Genomic DNA, 24,254 nt, shown 5'->3' with positions numbered 1-24,254 from the left:
TATGATGGACTACACTTCCACCCTGCTTGTGTAAGTGCCCATCCACTTAAAAGATGTTTAAAAAACAAAATAATCAACTACATTTCATGTATGCCATTGTGTGCTCACTGTTGGCTAACTGTCCAGGCTGCTGGAACATTGGAGATACTTTCTTGCCTGCTGTTTTGTCCCTCAACAGAAGGAGCTATGTACCTGCTACTGAGAACCTGACTGGAAAGCCTGAAGCAGAAGCAGCAGTTCCCCAGACTAGGTGAGAGCTGCAGCTGACACCATAGTAGCTTGGTTTGCAGGGCTTCATCTTTGAACAGCATCAAAGCTGTCTCAAACACAGCTCTGAGCACCACCCAGCACTCCAGCACAGACAAGAATATTTCACACCTCCTTCAGCGCTGGCCAGGGACCATGAGTCAGTTGGCTAGGTCAGAAAATCAGAATGGCCCTCACCATTCTGCTTTACAAATGAGTTATTACAGACTATACTTCCTTAAAGTAGCAGATAAAAAAAGAAGCATGAGTTAAGCATCACATCAAGTTAAGCAGATTAACTCTGGTCTGGCAGTTAAGTTTTACAATTGCAAAAAAAAATCTGTTTTTCAGCACTTGCTGTATTTCAGAGATTAAAATGCTGAACAGCACTCTGTGCTTTTTATGCCAGACTGGGATGCTTTTTACTTGTTTTCCTTCATAAATGTGCACCATACTGTTATCTACATGTTCTGCAAGAAATTGTGAATTTTTTTAAGCATTCTTTTTGACCTTATCTCATTATTGTAATACCTTATCCATCCATGCATGCTACTTCAGAAAGACAAAGAACATGCTTCTTGTAGCTTATCAAGTGAAGCAAGGGCACCACCATTAGGTAACACGCGGTCACTGTATAAAGTTTTGCTGTTTCCTTTCATGTCAATTTGGTTGTGGTTATGGTAGAGCAAAATTATGACTGAAGATCTGATTGTACAGCAGAAACAAGCAACCTGTTCTTGGCAAATGTATGCAAGTCCAATGCTCTTGCTAAGTACTCCAGTAATTCCAGTGCAACCAATGGGTTTTACCAGTAAATATTACCAAGAACAGAAAAGATGTACCAGTTCTCTATGTTCTTTGAGCTCAAACTCCTAAAGCTGTTCTGAACTTGTAGGCCTCTGCCACTATAATAAATTGGACCATGCTATCATTTTACCTTTTAGTAGTAGAGGTGCATCACAATATGTAATGAATAAACCAGAGTATTTTAAAATCTCTTTAAATAGCTGGGGAGGCAATCAGAAAGGGAAAGCAAGAGTCAGTTTATAAGGATGTGACAGACCTGTAATCTTGTGGTCAGAAGCCTCAAAATCTATTACAGTAGCAGTAGAGCAACAGGTTCAAAAGAATAAGCATACAGCTCATGGAACCATTTTGTCCCAAACTTCTGAAAATTGAGTGAGGTTGATTTCTTAGGAACTTTTCACACAACTCTGGAATTTTTAAATACACACCATAGGCTTAGTTACTTGCTAGAGCTCTGCCTTGGATTAATACATGGAATGAAGGGGGCTGGATGTTGGAGGAAATCCCTCTAGTGCTTGTTTGTAGGTCAGGTTCCAACAACACTTGAAATGGTCACTTCATTTTTCTGACCCAGCTCAAGAGGAGTTTTATTTGGGGGCATGGGAGGAGGAGAAACAACAATAAAGTTAAGGAATTTCAACAGTTATAGACGCCGGGATGCTTTTCAGATTAATCAAGTAGTTGTTTCCACTAAAGAAAACCACCACTACTAGCAGACATTATTGACTTTACAAACTTCTCAACCTGTAATACTTTGGGGCATGCAGTTGTGCAGAAAAAAAAATATGCTTCTCTCTTCTGATGATTAAAATCAGTCGGTTAGTTAAGCAGGAAAAAAAGAGAGAGAGACACAAAATTGTTGGTTTACTTTAATTATTATCAGGCACCTTCACTTTAGAAAATAGGGGAAGCATTTTCAGAATAGATTTTTCCTTTTAAAAACTCAACTGCATCTTCATTTGTCATTTCCTGAAACTTCTTGTTCAGGACCTGTAAAAAAGGAAAAGGTACATTATTTCTAGTGTCTTTAGCACACTACTCTGTCCCATAAACGAAGCATTCAATGATGAAAGCCATAGGGATTTGCTCTAGTTTGAAAAACATGTTAATTTGAATCATTCATGCTGTAAAAAAACAGAAAATAAGCCAAAGTCACACAGGTTTTTAGGTACAAACAATTTGGTGGCTTGACTTTTTTTTTTTTTTTTTTTTTCCCTGAGCTATAGTAACATTTATTTCACTGACAATGTTAAGTGGTAGCTTGTCTTTTAGACCGCTTCTGTCCTTCATGACACAATCACCACCTTATAAAAGCAGATATGCTACGCAGTTACCACTCTGGAGAAAGCTCATCATTCCCTACAGGGTCTGTTCTGCCAAACAAACATACTCATCACTGTGCTGATAACAGGACCTAAAGAGAGAGAATAACAGGACTCTTACCAGAATCACATGATAGCCCAATTTATTTAGATGCCGCTTCTTCATTGCAAGCTTCCCTTGGGGATGTGTTGTACCCAAACAAAATGCAGACACAGGAACAAAGAGAAACGCCAATCTACAAACAAGAAGGGTTTAAGACAATGATTCAGTGACGTCCTTCAACATTGCAGAATACAGAGCTGTCTTCCTGGTAGGCAAAATATCAGGACTGCACAAATTTCATTATCCTTTTCTTTCTCCAGACTTAATTAATTTAGACCCTCTCTTCTTCAGTGAGCTTCACTCAAGTGCTAGCATCTACTCAAACTACTACAGCAGAATTAAGTTCTTAAGACATCCACTTCCCCCATAATGGGAAGGAAATAGATCATTCCAAATTCTACATTATTTTGACAGCTTGTGCATTTACTTTGATCTTTTGCTAATATTCAAGATCAGTTACTTCCTGCCATAAAACCTACTTGGAAGGGTAAGGAAAGCTGAACACCTTGAAAACCTGACAGTGAGTTTCTGTTACTCAATTGACTAGCTCTCTTTTTCTCAAAAAGCTAACTACGCAAAATATGTTCTTGTACAGTGAGACCCAGCACACAAATTTAAGCATTACCCAATTCTAGTTAAGGCTTCCTTAATTGATGTACATCCTAATTCGTTTAGTGAGAGGTCATTTTTTCCCACAAGATTAAAATTATCACCAAAAGTGTGGGCATGATGGTGCATTTTATTCCAATTGTATTTCAGCAGCTGAATTCATCGCTAAAACGTATCACTGGGATGCAAATTTTGGAGACATAAGAGAATAACTGAATTTTTAATTGGACACAGTGATGCTTGGAATTTTACAATCATAATGTACTAATTTTTTGAAGGGATTTTAATCATACTTCAAAATTTGTATCCATTGCAAGAGTTTGAGATTATCTGAACTGTGAGGTTTCCTGCCTCTTTCTCTGGAATGTAATTTTTTTTAGCCTCTGTTAGAAGCTAGTGAGCTGGATGAGATGTTATTCTGAACTAGCATACATGGCAATTTCTGTGAGCACAAATAACAAGTTACCTACTTTGCTTCAGCAAATCAGTAGAAATCGTAAGTGCATAGAATACATTTAAACAAAACTAGCCTACTAGAAAAAATAGCCAGTCAAAAAAGATACCTTTGAACACTTGTGTCAGGATGATTATCTGTTGCAGTTACTGGGAGCACTTTCTTTCTGTCTGAATCCATCCTGATTTCAAAATCTGAAAACAAAACAACAATGAACATTAGAAGAGGTTACAATTAATATTCTGTGTAGCTTATTCGAAAAAGATATCACACACTGTCACTGCTGTGTTTCTAATTACTGTTCTCTTGTAATTTGCACATTACCGATCGCTTTTCCCTCCCTGCAACCAATATAAACAGCTACAGCTTGCACATCTCCAGCAAAAAAAAAAAAAAAATGTTTTTAGAAACTGTGGATATAAGTTTAAACTATGATTCACTCTGATAAAGAAACTAGTTTTGATCTGAGTCCATCATACCTACTCAGATTTTCCTGTAATCTGATCCCCACTTAGAAATATTTAGGAAGAAAACTATTACAAATATCACAAGAAAAATGGTTATCTGGGTGGCTGGCAAAAGAATAAGCAACATCAAAATACAAAAGAAACTAAACGTTACCAAGTGATCACCTGTCAAGATCATATCCCATTTCATAAATGAAAGTAGAAACCAAATATTATCCAGAGTTTTAGAGGAGAAACAAGTCAGAGAACAAAAGAAAGCCACTTTTTAATTTTAATTCAGGTTTAATACTAAGATGTCAACTGTCAAAAACAGCTGGCCATACTGGATTTATGTGCAGTTAAAATCTTCTCGGTGATGCTTGACAAGAAGTCCAATGCAGTTTTGTAAATAAAAGCAATCATAAAACTTCAGTAAACTGACTTTAACAGAAGCATCCTACAAAATAAATTCAACAATCAAGGATATAATTTGTTAAACGACTCCCTTAAAAAATTATCTTTTAATCACCTGTACGCTATGCAAATTTGTTACCACCTTATTACTTTAGGGATCATAAATCTACATTAAAAATAATATGTTATTAATTTGTCTTCATACCAATATGATATTTATATGGCAGCTGTACATTTTGCCGAAACATATTCTCATCTCCCAGAAGTTCCAGCAGTGCCTCCCGAGCCTTTCTGAGATTGAGAGATACTAATGAGGAGAAATTCTCAGTTGGCACAAATGCAGGCTTCGTGAAGGAAGGGCTATCAAGTTCCATACATGTCCTCACACAGCGAAGCATCATTTCCTTTTTTTCTTTGTAAAGATCACCTAAAAAAGAATACATAAAAATATTGCATCCTAAGTATCACCTCTCAGAACTTTTCATTTTGTTACCATTTACAGTCTCTTCAGAGCAAATGAATTTCAATACAGGAGTCAAACCCCATTTTTTTTTCCCCAATGATTTTTATTATCTTCAATATTCTTTTAAATATACATTGTCAATTCACTAACTAAAATAGTAAAGTCTACAGCTGGTACCTTCCCATTTATCCAGTCCTTCCCCCCTATTGTACACAGCTCTGTGCCTGCCATCAGTTATTACAGAAGACTTAAGAACATGGAACAAGAGAGCATGCATACAAGTCATTTGTAAAATCCACACAGTAGAGGACTATAAAACAAAGGGATATCAGACTTGACCCATAATTTTAAAACTGTGTTTTAAGAGTACTAGCCTTCCCAAACTAAGCAGTTACAACTTTCCAGGCTTCAGATTCACTCAAAGGAGGCTGTTTTACTCTACACTGAATTCCTACTCTGATAAATTACGCTACTCACTGTAGAGGAATGTAATGTGGAAACCAAATTCTTCATAGTAACTCCAAGCAGTCAAAATAAAATTTTACTCATGATCCCAGGTACTGAAGTTGGTTTATGAAGCTTAAGACTTCCTGTGTTTTTTAAAATGTCTGAACATCTGTTGAACAAAGAACCTCTACCTCTTAACACATTTCTACCATTTCCACCAATCTCACATTCACCTCTATGTGCAACCTATTAATTAAACAGTTGCCACCATGGGGCCCAGGACAATAAACCAGATGCCCTAGTGCATAATTAGAGACTAGGGCGTCACTTGAATCACCATTACTGCATCAGCTTTTTCTTGTGAACTTCAGTATTAATCGTGTTTGCCTTCTTTAAGTTATAAACTTTAACACAATTATAAAAAAATATTTAGGTAGGCAAACTGTCCTTTTAAAGAAAAAGAACACAACAAAGTAAGGCCTAACCTGATGGTAGAAGTCCTTCATAGCTCTCCTTTTGTAGCAGCTGATCAAGTGCGCGATGAGGAAGGTATCCTAAGATGCAAAGTGAATACACTGCCTTCAGCAGTTCTGTGTCAGAAATCTGGGGAAGGTACTTATTCAAGCAGCTCTGAAGAGTCTCAAAAAACCTTTTCCAATAGCAGAAGAAAAGTATCTAAATATACAAGACTATAATGGATTTCAAACAAAACTATGTGCTAGTAAATTTTATTATCTTGTACAATCACATGTTGAGTAATCCAACATTAGCTTTAGAATCTCCTTTGAGGCTACGGCTACCTATCAACAGAGTTAGTACCTTTATCGGTCTAGAACCAAGAACATATCCATTTTCAGTTTCAGAAAAGAATTCCTATATAGAAAAAAAAAAAAGCTAAAAGACATAAAAGTTTACCTTACAGATTAATAAAACAGGACTATGGGCTTTTTCCACAACTAATATCAAATACCAGTTGCTATTCCATATATTTCCATATATTGCTCTATTCATAACAACATAACATCAGGCATTCTCAAATGAAAACCTACAAATAATGTTGGCCTTTGGGAAGGTAGTTGAGTCGTGAATACACTCTGAGAACAATCAAGAGGCTTTTCAAGTCCAGGAATTCAGAGTCTGCTGTCACCTTCTCAGCAAAAACACCCATCAGTTCACTGGGCTGAAAGCCAAGTATCTCAAAGGCAGACAGAAAAAGGATAATCTGAAACAAAAGGTATTTTTATAAGGTCAAGAGAGCCAGTAAAGTGGATCTTACATTTTGTTTTCATAAAAGGCATTTTTAATGAAAGCAAATTTTTCAAACCATAACATTCATTCTATTTCTTTATTTAGTCTGTAAGTCAATAGATAGAAGTGCATTTTAAAAATTTAACTGTATGAACTTCATCAGAATGGTATTCCTAAAAGGGTAACACGGAAAGCACCAGAAACTGCCTTTTCTACTGCTACTACTATAAATTATTTGGTCTCAAACTCACCTGTTTTTTGTCCAAAATGCAGACAATGGAATTAACATAGTCTGCTATTGTTGAAAACAGTTTTACATTACGGTACTGGAGATTGTGACAAGCTTCTAGAATAAGAATTAAATGCCAAAAGCGAGCATCGTGAATATTCTCTGTAACAGAAAAGCAAAAAAGGACAAATGATACAAAGCAAAGGGAGCTGTAGGTTGGAGGTAATGTGGCACATGATTAAATTTATATTTTTTTTTCCAATTTGGTTTTACAGAACTGCAAGAAACCACAAATACGTGTTTATTTCTAAAAAGCACTGAGGCTATCAAGCAATGAAGCACTAGCGCATGTCAGACTGGAAAACCTTAACATAACCTCCCGGCACATGAGCATTATGACACAGATTGAGTGCCAGATCACAACCAACCTGTAGCACAGCACTGCTACTTAATTTGCCACACAAGATGGACCTACTCCTGAGTTGAAGATTAAGTACCAAAGAACAATGCTCTCTCTTGAACATTCTGCCTTGTTTGCTTCAGTGAGTGACATGCATGTCCTAAAAGACAGCGACTGCAGGAGAAAAAGGCACAGATACAACTAGACTTTGGTTCCTCTCCCCGAAGATTCAAGAGGATAGTAGGAAAATAAATTAATTCAACTCTCCTCATAAGTTGTGGCTCTGTGATTTTCCAGGCTTAGTATGAAACACTGTTACCTCATTTCTTCAGCTGCTCAGCGCTGACAACAGCAATTGAAGCCAATGAAATCTGTGCATCAAATTCAGAGATCAGTAATGCTAGGTATTCTTAAAGAAAAGAGGTCAAAGGAATCTCGGTGTTACTGGACACTTTGACCTGCATCTCTCCTCTGTGTAATTAGAAAACTAATATCACCACTGGGTCATCTCCTCACTGCTGCAAAAACTAACTCAATTTATGAAACACACGGTTACTACAATTATGCTCAGGTCCTGAGATATGGAAGAGGGTACTACTTTCTTGAAAGCCCCAGCAACAGCACAGGACTTGGAAAACATGCTGGAAAATTGCCTTACTCAATGGATAACCCTCCCTCCTCTTCCTGTTCCATCTCCAGACTCTAGAAGGGGTTACTTCTGTCAAGAAATAAATCACTGTGCCCAGAGCACAGTGTACAGCATGTAAGTCCTGACAATATGCACTAAAAAGTGCAGAAGAAAGCACGGAGTAGCTGCTTACTCGATGCATGCCATGTAGCCTGCATCTCAGCATGGCATGAGTCCTGTGGTAGAAGCCACTATATGTAATTAAAGACTGTGTCCTAACACACATGAACATCAGGACAAATAAAGACTGTACAACAGCCCAAACATTCCTGTTTCCTAAATAGTAGGAATGTTGTTTTGACATCTTACTGTTTTTTGAGACACATATTCATACATATTTTAAGTGTGAATCAATACATACTGACTACATATACTTGGGAAATGCATTGCAAAGGTTGGAGAGAGGTGAGAGCATTACCTTTCATTTAATTTTTTTTCTGGACTGCAGCATGAGGTCAGCTAGATAAAGCAGCATTCAATATTGAAAACCAGTTAGTCAGGGAAACACTATGTTCCCTTCAGACTAATCGCATCAGACCACCCATCTATTTCCAATTCAGATTTGTTTTAAAAGCTTATCTGAAATCTACTTTTTACTTCTAGCATTCAGTTCTTTTTCCTAAATAACGCATTCAGAAGAAAAGCAAAAAAATATATATAATTCAGGGAAATGTTAAAAAGGGTACAGAATGCAAGAACTATCTGTTTTCGTTATCCATCAGTAATTTTCTGTCTTGCCACTTGTCAAATGACTCCACATTACTATTCTCTTCTATAAAGCAAAGATACTTACTGAATTTTAAAGGAAATTAGGAAAGGGACACGAAAGGGAAGAATTTGGCATAAGGAAGGGAGATTTAATAAACATTTTTTCTTACCCTGGATCTTTTTACTGCAGGCATTCAGGATTGGAATGGAACAATAATTCATTGCAACAAGACCGAAAAACACACGCCGAGCATTTAGGTAAGTCAGGTGGTCAATCTCTTTCAAAACTGCCATCTAAAGTGAATTAGAGTTTATTAAATCCTTCGTTCTTCACATGTTACCACCGCTTTATTGTGAAGGAATCTTCACCAAAACTTTCCTGAATTCGTTAGCCTGTCTGGACTTAAATGAAAGAAAAAGGAGCAACAAAAACCAAAAGCATGAAGTAACTTCTTTCAAATTCTCAATACACAATCAGAAGCGATCAAGCGTTCTCTAGCTGGGTCACTAAGCAATTTCCCAGCAATTTGCCTTTATATGGATTTTTTTTAAAGAAGTCTCAGTAAAACTTAACTTCCAAATACTGTGACACTATATACTAATTCTTAAAAATGCAGCAGAAATATAATTAGCACAGTTGATTTACTTTATAGGACTGCAATTACTATTTTGGACATGTGCAAGAGTGGTAAGCTTTCAGCACGATTCAACAGCATACTGAGTGGCATATCTTTAATACAAACACCCAGCTACTGATGTGAACAGAGGCACAGATGATGCTGCAGAACAGACTTCATTTACAAAAGCAGCAGTTAGACTGATATAAGTGACAGTAGAAATGATACTACAAAGTTTAGCTTTACTGGTTATTAAAATGCAGTATTCTTACTGCATGTCTATTAACGGGTAAATACAAAATGCATCTACAATATAAATTACACAGTATTTTGTCAGTTTTCCAGCCACAGTTTGGGCAAGGGAATCACAGAACAGCCTATTAGTGCTTCTATGAAATACCATCTGGCCAACCCAAAGAAAAGGTGAAGGCACTGCTAATTTACTGTCTCAACTCCTTTTGTACCATCTCCATTGCTTCCTGCCCCCTTTCACGCGGTGATATTCCCAGCTCCAAATTTAAGTTCATCTTGTAAATATAGCTGGACTATGCTTCATATAGCAAATGCAGTTAACTTTTGTATTATACATTCTCTTTGTGCATCTGGAAAGAACCACACACAGTTCATAAAACAATGCAAGAGCACAGGCTTTGTGGAGGTAAAAATGAGCCACCAGCCAAGTTCACCTCTAATTTCTTTTTCAGGAAGACTGGAGCATCTTTTCCCATGCATTTCATCAGGTTTTGCAGTATAAAGATGTCTCTGATACTTGGGATTCGCTGCTCTGCTAGTAATCTGATGAAGAAAGAAATGCAAGGCCTTGAGATGGTTTCCTTGTTTCAGCAGAAACTGGTATGTACCCCCATTCTCCCTCACTGATATAGTCCCAAGTTACAGCTGTTATTCTCTGCTCCTCTCCTGCCTACTTTTTTCAAGGCTGGCACAATTTTATGTGATGCAGCTGCAGCACAGATTTTTACACATACAGAAATAATTATATTGGTATAAATATATGGTTTCTTAATGTTTCCTGATATGTAAGTGTTGTCCCTGACACATTCTGAACACTAGGGTCACCTGCCCAGAATACAGGTGACTGCGCAGATGTGAGTGCTGTTAAGCCTCACGGTATTAACACTTTTCTGCGGAAAATATTGCACGTTTTTATCATAGAATCATCTAGATGGAGACAAGTTCTGAAACAGCCAGGAAACCTAGGAATGGACATTGGCAATGACCTGGAGCAAGTGAGAGAAAAAAAAAAGAACAAACTGTGCTGTGAGCTGCAGGAACACAAAGGGATATCATAGAACAGAGGAAACATGAGTATGTGATGAAGGAGTTTCTGTTTTTCCCCTGCTTTCCACCAACCTACAAGAACTGCGTTCCTGAGCTTAGAGGACAACCTGCTCTTTCTGTGTCACTAGCACATCCACCTTTTCAAAGCAGGACCTGACTTGGGACCAAAAGTACTGATCTATTTCAAGTTTTGTGACAGCCTCCATAAAAACAAGCTCATGGGAGTAAGCAGATTGGTTACCCACATACATCTCATCAGTCTAGAGAAAACCATTACAACCAGAGAAGTTATTCCCATAAAACACTAGACAGAAGGCTATGCTGTATAAAAAGATGAAGTCAAAACTTATCATCTTAATTTTTCCTTACTAAACTCAAAGGAAATAGTCCCTGGCTTTCAAACAGCATTTTTCATCATGTTAAATCAAAATAGTTAATGAATTAAGCTAGTCTTATTACCTCCTTTTTACACACAGGTAAAACAGAGGCATAGATATGCAAAGGGACTTGACCAACATCACAAAAAAAGTGGTGGCAATGCAGTCAGAATATGTATCAGCTGGAGACTGGTCTAGCTTCCTATGCCATCAGAAGCCTTTCTGCTTGAAACTGCAAAGACAATGCCAAAAATCACTGTCATGTACAGCTGTTATCTCATGTAATAATTTAAATCCTAAAACCAAAGAATGTCTTTTATGTGTAGATATTCCCTCCATGACTTACGTAAGACATAACATTCAAACAATATTTAAATAATAAGAACATGTGAAAAATGTATTTTTCTCACTGTAATCCAGCTTGAAGAGCGCTCACATTCTTGTCTTTATCCAGTCCTGCTAGAGTAGTTGCCAAAACCGAGATACACCGGTTATCAAGTTGATTGAGCTTTTCCTGTTAAAGAGTTTCACAATGTTAGATTACTTCAGACCAGTAAACATTTCAGAGAAGAAAACTGACCACCTGCTATCCTGCCTTCCCCCCAAGAAGTCAATTCCTAAGACTCCATTGTCCTACAAGGTCTCCCATCAGCCACATTTAGCTGATTTGAAAAGGGTAATGATTTTTCAATTAAATCTGTGTGAAATCAGCCAGTGGTTTCAAAAATGAAAGAAACGAGAATTACACACGGATTAACTAAGGGAGTCCAATTTCCAATGAAGATCAGATTAAACCAGGGATGTAACCCAAATCTCTCTGATGTTGGGCAGCCTCCCAGAACTAACCCTGACACTTCAGCCCAAATTTAGAAGAGATTTTCACACTCACCTGGCAAACCCTCAACAAAGTCTGGACTAGGAGAGTGTTCTGAGGAACACCGAGGTTCACCACAGCATGCAGACTGAACACCAGGTCAGCCCGCGTCATCCTTCTGGAGTCTCGCAGCAGGTGCTGACAAAGCTTGACAAAGGCTGGGTGCTCAAAGATCAGCTGCTTCTCGTAACGCTGCTGGTCTTCAGACAGGCTCTTGAGGAGTCTCCATACTGTAGTTAAACAGTTTGTGAAGTGCTTAACGGAAACAGCAGACTCTGAAGCCAGATCCAGCACATCGCTAGGACAGGTGCATTTCCGGAGACTACTAAAGAAATGTTCGTTATGATCCAGAACAGGCTTCGCCTTGAAGCCCCCAGAATCATCTTCCAAGTTTTTCAATTCCAAGGAGATCTGGGGAGCCTGCTCGCTCCCCAGAGCCTCTGTACTCTTCTCTGGTTGTATTTCATCACCTGTGCTAAAAACATCTGCCTTTTGAGATAGAAACCGAAGAGATGATCCATGTGGAGAGGGAAAAATATTTAGAAAAGATTTTCTGAAGTTCACATTTTCCGGGGGATCCTTGTGCCCGCCGACCCATGAAACGTGTTTTCTTGTGGTGGCTGAATACTTGGGAGTGAGTACAGGACCGCACCTACGCAAGCACCTGACCGTGTTCAACAAGTTACTTATCTTGTTATTCATTTTGGCCAGCGTCTCATGAGCGGATTTGACGCCACAACTCAAGCCAGGGGACCCGACGGAATTCCTCCTGCGGAAACCGGCCTGGAAAGAGAGCACAAAGTCATCTATCTGAAAGGGACGCCATAGCTCAGCGGGCAGACCTTAAACTGTAAACCTGCAGGGAAAACCTTCGGGACAACCCCCCTGGGAGCTGCTGCGCAGGGGGACTCGGAGGGCTCGGCCCCGCCCGCCCCAGGCACGCGGGCGGCCGTTACCCGGCGCGCGGCGCCGCCATGCCGCCCGGCTGCCCTCCGCCAGCCTCGCGAGAGGGGACGGCGCGCGCCGAGGGCCAAACGGCTGAGGCGGCGCGTGCAGCGCGTTGCCGCGCGACGGCCCCAAGCAAGCGGCCGTTGGAGGGCGGCGCGAGCATGGCCAAGCTGGTGCTGGCGGGTGAGGCGCCTGAGGGGGGCGCGGGGGGGCGTGTGGAAAAATTCCGAAAAGTTTTGGGTTGCTCGAGTTATCACCAGCCCGTGTCACCAAATATGACTTTGGCCGTGTTGTTGCTGCTTCCACAGGAAGGGCAAACTGCCCTCACTATGCCAAAGCGGAGCTCCTGGCTGACTACCTCCAGGCTAATTTGCCGGGCTTCAGGGTTCACAAGATCACCCAGCACCCTGACAGATGGGAGGTAAGGCGCTACAAAGCAAGGCGTGGTAGATAGCCCAGTCCTCCACCTGGCAAGGAGTGTGCTTGGCTGCAGTGTGTCTTACTTTTCTGCATTAGCGTCTTGGTGATGGAAGCGCTGCAGAAGCAGCTTTGGCTATGAACGCCAGCCTGAGGAAAAGTTTCAACGTTCTGACTGGCAGAATATGTACATTAAATGAGGGTCACACTGAAAATGTGTTTTGCTTGCAAGAAACTGAAGTTTATGTCTTAGTAAGTACACGACTGTTCAGCCCGCTTTTTTCTGTAAATTTTTTGCATGCTGTGATTGGGTATACTTTCACAGCCATTATTTGTCAAGAGGATTTCTGGCATTCAAAGGCTTTGAATTACAATGGAAGTATAAAATTAAATCTCACATATTGGTTTACAGTGTGAGCAGGCCTTTCTAATTACTTTGCTGTATGCCCAGTTGTTAATTTTACTTGAAGTTTGTTTTACTGTAGTCCATATAAAAATGAAAAAATTGCAGTATTACTTCATGAGACAGACAGTACTGTGCTTGATGTTACCGCTTATACTTTTGATTGACACCTCAGCCAGTTCAACAGTAAAATGAATAGCAATTAACCTCTTCAGCCTACTGACGCTTCTGCAGAGGTTACCTGCTTCTTACCTATTTAAGGAATCCTCAAATTTCTCGCTGCTTTGCAACATTTCTATGATCAGTGTCATTAAGACAATGGAGAAGAATTACAGAGTTAAAACCAAGCAGAAGTTAGTAGGACATTTTTGCTCTTTTGCTGAAATGTTGCAGTATATCATCATGAATTGCTTTGTGTCAATCTGCCGATTTTTGCACACTGGTATGTGGGTAAGTTGTGAGACACTTTGTAATCATGTATTGAGAGGAAATTTAACTGTTATCATAAGTGAACAAGTATTAAAACTTTTTTTATTTTTATTTTTTTTTATTTTTTTTGGGGGGGGGGGGGGTGTTTACATTAGCAGTGGCTCCATGACATTTGTGAAAGGAATGGATGGGAACACAGACGATCTCCGATCATTTGGAGAGAACTGTTGGACCGTGGAGGGAAGGCTCTGCTTCTGGGAGGAGTTAATGATTTTCTGGAATATGCTCAGGTAATGAGCTGCTTTTTATACTGTAAACCCATATTTTATATTTTCTTACAATGTTGTTCTTTATTCCTCCTTCAAATGTAAAATAAAGCTATCCTAATGTTACCTTGCTGTTTCTGAGCTGTCATTTGATTAGAGATCACCTTTTTTTTTTGTTCTTAGCACTATTATGGCATCACCTCAATGATGTTGAGTGCGGAAATGTTCGACATTGCTGAGGAGAACCTACAGGCACACATGGAAACTGAAAAAGAGGAGGAAGAGATTAGAAATCTTACCAACCCTTTGCAAATCTGGATCACCAGGTGAAAGTAAAAAGACTCTCTATGAAGTTTCACTCAGTTTCAGAAGAATGCATTTTTTCTCATCACATATGAGGTGTAACTGTCTGAGGTTATACATGAATCCATGTAATTTGCTGATTTGAATTAGCTTCTGCACCCCTCACTATAGCATTCAGCATATGAATTGAAAAGTATTTCTATTTTCCTTACATTTTGTTCCAATTTAAGTGAGGGATGTGAACAGGTGTCAATGAGCTCACCAGATCACCTTGGAGGGAAAAGCAAGTATTTACAAAATTTTGTAATGCAGGTATCTTAACATTAAATATATTTGGAAATATTTAAATAAATAATCAATTCCTAGCAGGTATAGCTGTAGAAAATTATGTATTTCTCTTAATCCTAACAAAATACCTAAAACAAAAAATTGTGGTTCTCTAAGACACTGGATTTTAAATGACAGTATAACCTGAAATGAATAGGATGGAAAAACCTTCAAATGAAAGGATGCCCCAACTGTTTTTATTTTTTAACATGTTAAAATCAGAGAAAGAGCAATAAAAGATCCAAGCTAATGGTCTATTTAAATATAATCAAATGTAAAGTTAAGATCTTTGTGTTTATTTATGTAATACTTTGAAATGAGCAGTGTACAGTGCTTAACTATGATTTTTCCATACCCTTCTTTTATTAGCGCATCAGCTCCTATATGCTATCAGCTGATACCTCTGTTGGTGACTGGAGAAGTGTTTGGGATGACCACAGAGATCAGTATTCATTTGCTTGACATTGATGAGTTTAAGAATGTTCTTTGCGGTATTGTAATGGAAGTAGAAGACATGGCATTCCCACTCCTCCGTGGTATTTCAGAGCACACTGAAATAGATAAGGCTTTTCTTCAAGCTGATGTTATCATTGTTCTTGATGATATCCTCTTAAAACGTGAAGTCCAGTCCCTTGAGAACTACATCAGAGAAATGAGTGAGATCTGCCATGTGTATGCTCCCCTGATTGAGAAGAATGCAAAGAAAGGGGTCAGAATAATTTCAGCGGGAAAAACCTTTGTAAACCTTAAGGCGATGATGATTATCACATACGGCCCATCCATTAATCCTGAAAATGTCATTGCTGTTGCAACGTCCTGGGAAACCGCAGCTAAAGCCATGCTGGCCAGGAAGCTGAATATGAATGTAGCAGGTGAATGTTTTAGTGTTCTGGTAGCGTTTGGGGATTTCAGTGGATGAACTTCTTTCTTTGAGAGCACATATTTCATAGAACAACTGGTAGGCTGAGTTGCCTATCAGCAGATTATTTGTGAAATTCCTGTTGCACGAATGTGTTTTTTTTTTTCTTTTCAGATTGCCTTTAAGCAATCAGTATTTGCATGTACAGGACTTTAAATGAAACATTGCTGTATGTTTGTGATATGATTTGTTTTATAACAGCTAAATATTAGGTTTTCGTCTAATACATGTAATAACATTATATTAATTAAAGTTCCTTTTATAGCTTTTGGTGAGGTTTCATGTAATGTTATGGAGAACATTGATGCATTTTTCAGATGAAAACATATCTGCTATCAAGGCAGGATACTGAATTGAAGAATAATTAATGTTCAAAGGGACTTCCAGAGGTCATCTAGTCCAACCAATATTGTGAGAGTGTTTGTCTTTCTTTTAATTAATTTATGTATTTTTGTCTGTTGCAGGAGTTAAAGATGTGATTGTCTGGGGCAATATTACTGGCTGTAACTACATTGATTTGTCACATACAAAACTTTACAGATGCGACAGTGCTGTTTGGGGCCCAGCTAATTTTTCACGTCTTTTGATGAATTTGATTTATGATAGGTACTGTACAAATTTGTTTTTTAAAGTAAAATTAAATAACATTTTAAAATTTGTGTTTATCTGAACTGTTTAATGAACATCAGGAAAGATTTTTGTTTACTGTTTAGCACTGTACGTAAAGAAAAACCCAGGCTGAAGTGCTGAGTCTGCAAAAGAAATTGAGTAGTTCCTAGTGCTGTATAGTCCTGACTCCCCTGCCAACTTTGTTTATATTTTCCTATGTATTACGTGTGTATCATATCATGAGCAGGCTTTAAGAAGTAAAGAAAAGCCAGATAGTGACTTAGATATCTAATGTGCATGAGAAAACTTTGAAATAACACTAAACACGTATCTGCTTCTTGAAGTACCTTAATTACATTGAACATATCGCCTGAGGGAACTAATATTGACAATTTCCCAAAAAAGGACTTGTTAACACGTGTTAGAAGGATACATGGCATCTAGATAGCTTCTAGTGGAAAGAGAAGTATCAGAGAAAAGATGTTTGGAGTGAGTGGGCAGCAGAGGTGACGTACTCAGGCCTGGCTGCATGGAGCTCCCACTCTGGTATAAACCTTCCAGCATCTACTGGGTAGCTGACATTTCTATGCCATACTTGCACAGTGCCTAGCAAAGGGGAATTGCAGTTCATGGCTGGGTCCTTACATAAGAGGTAACAAATGTAAACAGTAATAATTACAGAGTTTTGACTTGACTAAGTGATATTTCATAGACAAGCAATGCTTGCTGTCATTTCTTGAGCCACTTTTTGCCTGTATTTTCTGTCTTTAAGTGCCTTGCCTCCAGCAAAGTTTGAATAAGTTTTAACTATTCTCTTCATTTTAGTTCTTTTATCCTCTAGAAAATTACTCTTTATTATAGTTAGTAGTTTTTCCTTCTTTTTTCCTTATTTTGTTGGCAGAAAATGGATCCATTCAGAATTTCTGTCTGCACAGAGTTCATTGAGTTCCCGCGTCTGTTATTGTGCAGGAATGTTACCCGCTCATGCAGTAGCTACTGTACTAAGATACTGGTTTCATGGTTCTCCTCCTGGGGAGATTGTTTCTGTGGGAATACTTAGTGAAGGTAAACCTATTTTTGCTTCACGTATTTTCTAATAGCTTCCTTAGAGCTTTCCCCAGTAGGTATAATGGGATTTTTTAAAATCAAAAATTTCAAATTAGTAAACAATTGTAAATCAGATCATAATATAATAATAGGATGAGAGTTTGTTTCAGCATAAGAGCCTCCATATCTAAGCAGTTAGGCTATCCCAAGCTTGTGATTTGATATTCACTGCTTAAAAGCATCTCTTAGGTTAATACTGTCTTGTTGCAGTTTGTCTCTTAGATTTTTGCTTTAAATGCTTTTCTTACATATATGTTTTGCACATGGAATCTTTATAATTCTTAGGGCCTAACCTATACAAGCAGGTTCTTATGTAGATAGGTGGACCAATAAATGAAAATTTTCACAGCAGTCATGTAAATGTTACATGAAATAAAAGATTTAATTTTCCACTTCTGAAGATGTAAAACTGTCATGTGTAGATCAAACTAAAATTCAAAGTTACAGTAAAAGGGGAGCCTGTTGGTGCTTGAATTGTGCTCTGAAAAAAAACAGTCTCTATGTTAAGATCTTGCACAGCTGCACACTTCTGCATATTTGTAAGGCTTCATCTCAACACTGGTGAGAATGTGTTTATAATCAGAAACAGTATGTTTGAGTAATATTTCCTTCTTCTTCAGGTCAATTTTGCATTCCTGAAGGAATTGTCTTTTCTATGCCAGTGAGGTTCCAGAATGGTAGCTGGGAAGTCATGACAGAATTAGAAATTAATGAAACTACACAGGAAGCTCTGGAACGCTTATCCCATGATTTGATACAGGTGATGATTTCTCGCATCTGATAGTATGCCCGTTCTGCCACCTATGGGTACACTGCAATGTAACTTTGAATACTGAGACCCTTACTACAAATGTTAGGCATGTTCAAGCTGTACATGTGTTTATACACGTGTAAAACTGGGTGGGTATTGTGAAATAATGTAGTATTTATATATGGAAATGAACAGACTATTGTTCTGTTGCACAAAAAGGAGATGATAAAAAATGTTTACATATGGAGATTTAGAATTTGCACTCTCAAGTTCTACAGGCTTTGTGCAAACTGAAATATTAACTTTAATTTAATGTTTCTCTATTCTGTCCGGCTGATCTTGATTTTGCATATATTGTATTCAGAGTTTTTCTATGCCAGGAAATGTATCTTTTGGGATCCTTATGGCTGTGACTCTGCAAGAATGAAGGCCAGGTTTTATTATAATAAGGGATTTTTTCAGAAAATGCAAAATCAGCAAGCAATAATTGCACCAAGAGTTTCTTGTCCCATAGTGAAACAGAAATAATTTATTTTGTCTAAATATTATAAAACTATGTGGACTAGTCCCAGATTCCACATCCTGGCATCATTAAAGTATTTGTGATCTTCAGTCACAGTAGTAACATATAAGGATTATTTTCAGTTGAACATATTTTAAGATTATGTGAGAAATTTCAGTGACTAACAAGAATGGGTGGCATTGAAATTATTATTATTATTTTTATATTCAGGAAAAGCTCGTTGCACTAAAGAAAATAAAGGAAATGCATCCATACAGACGTGATAAAATCACTACTAAAAAAGAATTGTGTCAAGGTGAGTTTTTTCCCATAAAAGATAACACCAAGTTTTAAGTGAGAATTTAAGTAATGAATTCTAATTTGATGTCCCTGTCCATTAAAAAGAATATAAAATCCTTCAGGGAGGAACATGAATAACAAGTGCTTGTCAGATATATCCTGACCCATGCCATAGAAAGGGGAAATCTGCATGATAGAAGCCTTATTTTGATAAGTTTCTTTTGTGTCATTCACAGATTATGAATATAAAAATTAAGCATAAATAATACATTTAGCATTAAAATAAAAGATTTTGCCAATGTAAAGTACACATGACACATTTTATCTTAGATGATAATTATATATAAAATCTTTTTAAAACAAGTAACTATTATTAGAAAAGAACTTTCACCAGATACACTACTACAAGTTTTTGAAACTATTCTTTACTCTTCTTTACTCTCTGGAAATAGAATTGAATTTCTAACAGTGGAAAAAATACTGTAAATTGGAAAAAATACTGTAAATAGGAAAAGACCACTGACACAGTAAGATTTTTCCTGATAAATGCAGAATTTAATTATTTCAGTAGTTATGATCTTGATTAACTCAGTCAGTAGATTCTCACCTAGATATTAAGTGTCCTTCTCTAGACTCTCTAATAGCGTGGCACTCCTTTTCTAGAGCTGCCCCATTCTTCTTGTGGCTGCTTTAAATGCTAAGCAGAGAGCCATTCCTCTGCTAGCAGCTACTTGCTTAGCTGTGACCTACTCTTGTGACATCGGTATCAAATGCCATACTATTCAAGTATTACCTAAGTGCCTGGCTTATCTCCTTGCAGGTGTAACTATTTTAGGAGGTTAGCTAAAATCTGTACAGTTTTTGATTTTTATTTTTTTTACAGGGATGGAAACCTTTCCTGCTGGCTCGGTTTAGCCAGAGATGTCTTCAGGAGAAAATGGTGAAAATTCACATGCTAATACAAAGAAATGCTAATAAACATTGTAATCACTTTTATATTGCCTTCTTCATCCAAAACCTGGAAGTCTGTAGGCAGAAAAATATCTCAAAAACAGTGTAAATATAACAGTTTTAATCTGGTGACTAAAGCAAAACTTCTGACTTATTAATGAGTCTAGAATCTCATTCATGACAAACAGCTTACTTCAAACAAAATCTTTCAAAAACATCTTTTAAAGTCTGAAAAGTCCATACTATGACAATTTTGATCAAAGTTGTCACACACAGTAATAGTTTCATAAATTCAACAAATTGAATTTAATTTTAAAACTACCTCTTTTGGTAGTTGCAAATGTAATGAAAAACAGTTTGTGTGTGAGAATGTATATTCTCAGGAAAGATTGGTTTTTAACACAACAGTTTAACTGAATGCATCTTCATGACAAGATCATTTTTGTCTACATGATTCTATTTCATTAGTTTTGTAGGGACTGCTCTTATGTTTTAAGTTTGTTGCAATCAAATTGCATTAGATATGCAATTAATTAGTCCTTGGCTAAACAGGGTTGTTGAGGATCTACTTTCATTTGCATGTCTTCAGTGTCTTAAAAGATGGAGACTGTGTTAAATGAAATATCATTGTGCCTGCTAATTTTTTATCAGATACAAATGTTTAAAGCACAATAAAAAGTTTAATGTTCTTTGAATCTGATATATGCAATTGAATATTATTGAATATTGAAAACTGAATTTTGAAAAATCATTATTTCTGTTCATGCGGAGGTTCAAACTCTTAGCAGGGATAGACTTCATTTCACTTGAGGAAAGCAAGAGGAGTTTATTTGTTCTTTATCAGTTGATATGGACAGAATGAAGAAGGATGCTATCAGTAACTTTTATAAACCACACCTGGTTTGTTTCATGGCTTATTGTTCTCCAAGACAAGAGAGGAAACGTTAGCTTCTCTAAAACATATTTGAATTTATTTATTTATTTTTCTGTGTGGAATATGATTTGGTAGTCCTTTTAATATTTGATTTCTTTTATTCTACCTGTGGAAATACTAGTTCAACCGCCTGGGTATTTCAAGCACCAACACTGCACGGCTGTTAATGAGAAATACATTACAGAAACAGTTCATGTCTAAGGAGGCTTACTGGACTTCTGAGTCACTACTTGAGACCACACAAATTTCATCTCAGAGGTTTGAAGGAGAAAGACAAAACAAATTGTCTTGGATGTCTCTTATATCCTAAATTATTCTAATGAGGTGTGCCTAGTGGCCTGGAAAAAAAGGGAATTGGGATCTTCCCTCAGGGAAGCATAACAGAATGGGAACTGAAGTTTTTTCTCTTTTGCCTAAGAGAGAAAGAATGAATGAAAATAACGGGAAATCTAAAATATGGTAATATATTCAAAGTTGGTTACATAGTGATAGACTTATTGAAAACACACGATTGTCAATACATGACTAAGTAATTTCTGGTACATGTTTTCTTTGAAGTTCCTGAGTAATGATGCATATGCAGGATATGCTTAGTGTTGATTAATTCTACATTGAAAAATGAATGAAAAAGGGCCTTAAGATAAATGGATATATCTTTAAGAAGTTATATATATATATATATATATATATATATGTTCTTCATATTTTGACCTACTGAAGAGTATGTAAGCTTTTTGGTTGGTCAGAACAATCCTTATTCTAGGACATTATTGCTAGAGCTTACTATTTCTTCTCTTTGTGTTGTTGCAACAACTGCTATAGCACACTGCTTTCTGCATTAGTGTGCCAGCTTCCACCTCCTTTTCAGTCTCTATAGCAACACTGTTTCTCAGCAACTGGGAGACGCTTAGTAAAGACCCCCCAATTTAGAAATATTGCACTCTAATGATAAGAAAAATTGCCTTTGAAACAAAGATCAAAGAAGTTTTATCTTTAATAATTCAAGATATTTATTACTAATTAATTAGCATTCTCTGTTTTGACTGCTTAGACAATTACCTGATACTTTGATCCAGGCTGTTGCCAGGCATTTGATGTGAACAACATTTATTTAAAAGCAAAACCTTTAGAACTGTGTCTTGAAGTCAACTTTTAAGTGCTATAAAGCTACTGGACTTTCTGGTGGTGGTCTCTGACTTCTGGGCCCTTAGAAAGTAGCTGAGATAAAGGTAAGCACCATTACTGTGTTTAAGTGGAGACACGACTATTTCAGCCTTTGAACACAATATAGGATGTTTTCACCCTTCTCAGGAAACAAATGTAACTCTAGTTTATTTTATGCATATTTCCAATGTTGATCATACGTTGTCTGATTTCGAAAGAAAGCTTCTCTGATCAAGTCAATTGGTCTGTTGAGTTTTCTGTCTTACTTCATCTGTTTTGTATTTCTCTGTATTTAATTTAACTACGTAGTATGTTTAAAAATGCATTTTATTTCCTAAGGTACATATTCTGAGGACCTGTATAGAGAGACAAAATATAGCTAAGTAATCAAAGCATGTTACTTTTATTGCACATTCCAAGAGGATTTTAAGAGTAAGACTATTCTTGTTCTGAACTTAACAATAGTTGTGTTAATAGGATCAGAGTTTATAATTGTATAATTTCTTTCCTGTACATTTGGAATTAATTTTATAATTCTTTTTTGTTTTGTGGAAGTGCTCTTAAATATTAATAAAGGGTAAAAGTAGACTAAATACAGCACCCTGGCTGAAATAGTGTATCAGTGAGTATTGTTAGTTCAGATGTATTTTGGTAGACAGATGTTCTTTTATGTTCATATTGCATTCATTATAAAGTAGATATGCTAATGGTGGAGTAGATCCAGCTGATTTCATCTAAACATTGCTATTGCAGTCAAGATCTGGACTCTTCCTAGAGTTTTCTATATAAAAATATAGATCGTATATATGCTTAAGAATGCCTTTCATAATTTTTTACAGGAAGGGTTCATGGGTATAAAACATCCGATGTTGTGATGTTGCACAATGACAACCAGTTCAGTAAAATATATAAAGTTTAACTTTGAGATCCTGAATACTGGAGTACCAATATGTTTATCCATATGGCTAATTGAAAGGGTAGACATTGTCTTGTACTGGATAGAGAGCTTGTCATCTTACAGTATCAAGTATTAATAGATTACACATGCTGTGTAACTCAGTGAAGTCAGTGGATCTACTCTTATTAGAGTGAGCAAATTGAATTCTTATATAAGTAAGTTTAGAATGTGTATTTTTACTTTCACGTTCTTGCTTTATTTTATGTGCCTTTGGTAAAGAGACGAAAGGAGGAAGAGGCAAGTGGTATATTTGTAAGTCTGTCTTTTAGCAAATATGCAGAGTTTAGATTGCTACATGTGGCTTTCACTGAACACTTATGTTTAATTCTTCATTTAGGATCTTCTGATTTCTCTACACAGATTTTTCTGTCAACCTGTGCAAAAGCATATACTGTTGCCCCCATTTTAGGAGTAATTATATAAGCAAAATTTCACACCTAGATAAATGTTGGGCAGAACTGCAATCTTGTAGAACTCAAGGTTGAATCCAAGCTTTAAACCTTAGTAAGGAAGAAAACAGGATAGTGAAAAAGAAACATAGTGGTATTTCTTTCAAAGAGGGACTTAATAAAGATGGTGGCATTATAGTCTATAATGAAGAAATAATAAAAAGCAAATTTATTTTTGCTTTAATTTTTTGTTTGTTTTTGGTTTTGTTTTAAATATTTATAAGTTATTTAGGGACTGAAAGACAAAGTTGCGGCTTTCACCAATTAAGATGGTGAGCAACACCTTTATGAGAGATCCAAGAATTATAGATGACTGAATATTTATCTTAGATAATTGTCTAGTATTCTGTAATGTTTATGACAAATGATCAATGATTCTCACTTGGTAAAATGAAGTGAAAGTTCAGGTAAGTATAGATTTAATACCAAAATAGATAGTTTCAGACAGTTTCCAATTATTTAATTTTTGTTTATTCTATCAAATTTCCTTTTCTTCTACTATAAGCCATTTTTTTGAGTCTCATGTAAAGTAAATCTGTTATACCTAGTGTTTTTCAACTGTAATATTAGCTGACAGTTACTATACTGAATTTGTATGTATATTTTTATGTTTAAAAATATAATGTAGCCTAGAGCATTAATGACGTAAGTCCTGAGGGAAGAATTTGTTTCTGTTGTTATCAGTGACACAATTACTTTTGTTTTCAGAGGTGCATAAAGAAGTAGTTCATGGTTATGCTTCCTTTATTACTTCCTTCTCAGAAAG

General features: G+C 36.9%; 2 protein-coding genes across 4 annotated transcripts; one reads left to right on the top strand and one right to left on the bottom strand.

Annotated features, from left to right (window-relative positions):
- Positions 1 to 1,907: 1,907 nt before the first annotated feature.
- On the bottom strand, positions 1,908 to 12,805 carry FASTKD2 (FAST kinase domains 2). 3 transcript variants are annotated; one of them, XM_035331673.1, is made up of 12 exons: positions 12,680 to 12,779; positions 11,767 to 12,534; positions 11,288 to 11,391; positions 9,888 to 9,996; positions 8,755 to 8,878; positions 6,811 to 6,950; positions 6,361 to 6,533; positions 5,797 to 5,960; positions 4,607 to 4,828; positions 3,651 to 3,735; positions 2,497 to 2,611; positions 1,908 to 2,043 (listed from the first exon to the last, which is right to left on the bottom strand). In XM_035331673.1, the coding sequence occupies exons 2-12, from the start codon at positions 12,451 to 12,453 to the stop codon at positions 1,948 to 1,950; spliced, it is 2,019 nt and encodes a 672-aa protein (XP_035187564.1). In that variant the 5' UTR covers positions 12,454 to 12,534; positions 12,680 to 12,779; the 3' UTR covers positions 1,908 to 1,947. The 3 variants fall into 3 exon arrangements, with proteins under 3 accessions (XP_035187564.1, XP_035187565.1, XP_035187566.1); XM_035331674.1 differs by having other exon boundaries at positions 12,708 to 12,742; XM_035331675.1 differs by having other exon boundaries at positions 1,910 to 2,043; positions 12,684 to 12,805.
- Positions 12,706 to 20,683, top strand: MDH1B (malate dehydrogenase 1B). Its single transcript, XM_035331676.1, has 10 exons — positions 12,706 to 12,882; positions 13,008 to 13,120; positions 14,104 to 14,238; positions 14,398 to 14,540; positions 15,214 to 15,716; positions 16,228 to 16,369; positions 17,274 to 17,437; positions 18,100 to 18,239; positions 18,964 to 19,048; positions 19,916 to 20,683. The coding sequence occupies exons 1-10, from the start codon at positions 12,726 to 12,728 to the stop codon at positions 19,945 to 19,947; spliced, it is 1,614 nt and encodes a 537-aa protein (XP_035187567.1). The 5' UTR covers positions 12,706 to 12,725; the 3' UTR covers positions 19,948 to 20,683.
- The last annotated feature ends 3,571 nt before the right edge of the window (positions 20,684 to 24,254 follow it).

Source organism: Oxyura jamaicensis, chromosome 7, assembly GCF_011077185.1.
Source record: "Oxyura jamaicensis isolate SHBP4307 breed ruddy duck chromosome 7, BPBGC_Ojam_1.0, whole genome shotgun sequence".
NCBI classification, from domain to species: Eukaryota; Metazoa; Chordata; class Aves; order Anseriformes; family Anatidae; genus Oxyura; species Oxyura jamaicensis.
This window is presented reverse-complemented; position numbering and strand designations above follow the sequence as displayed.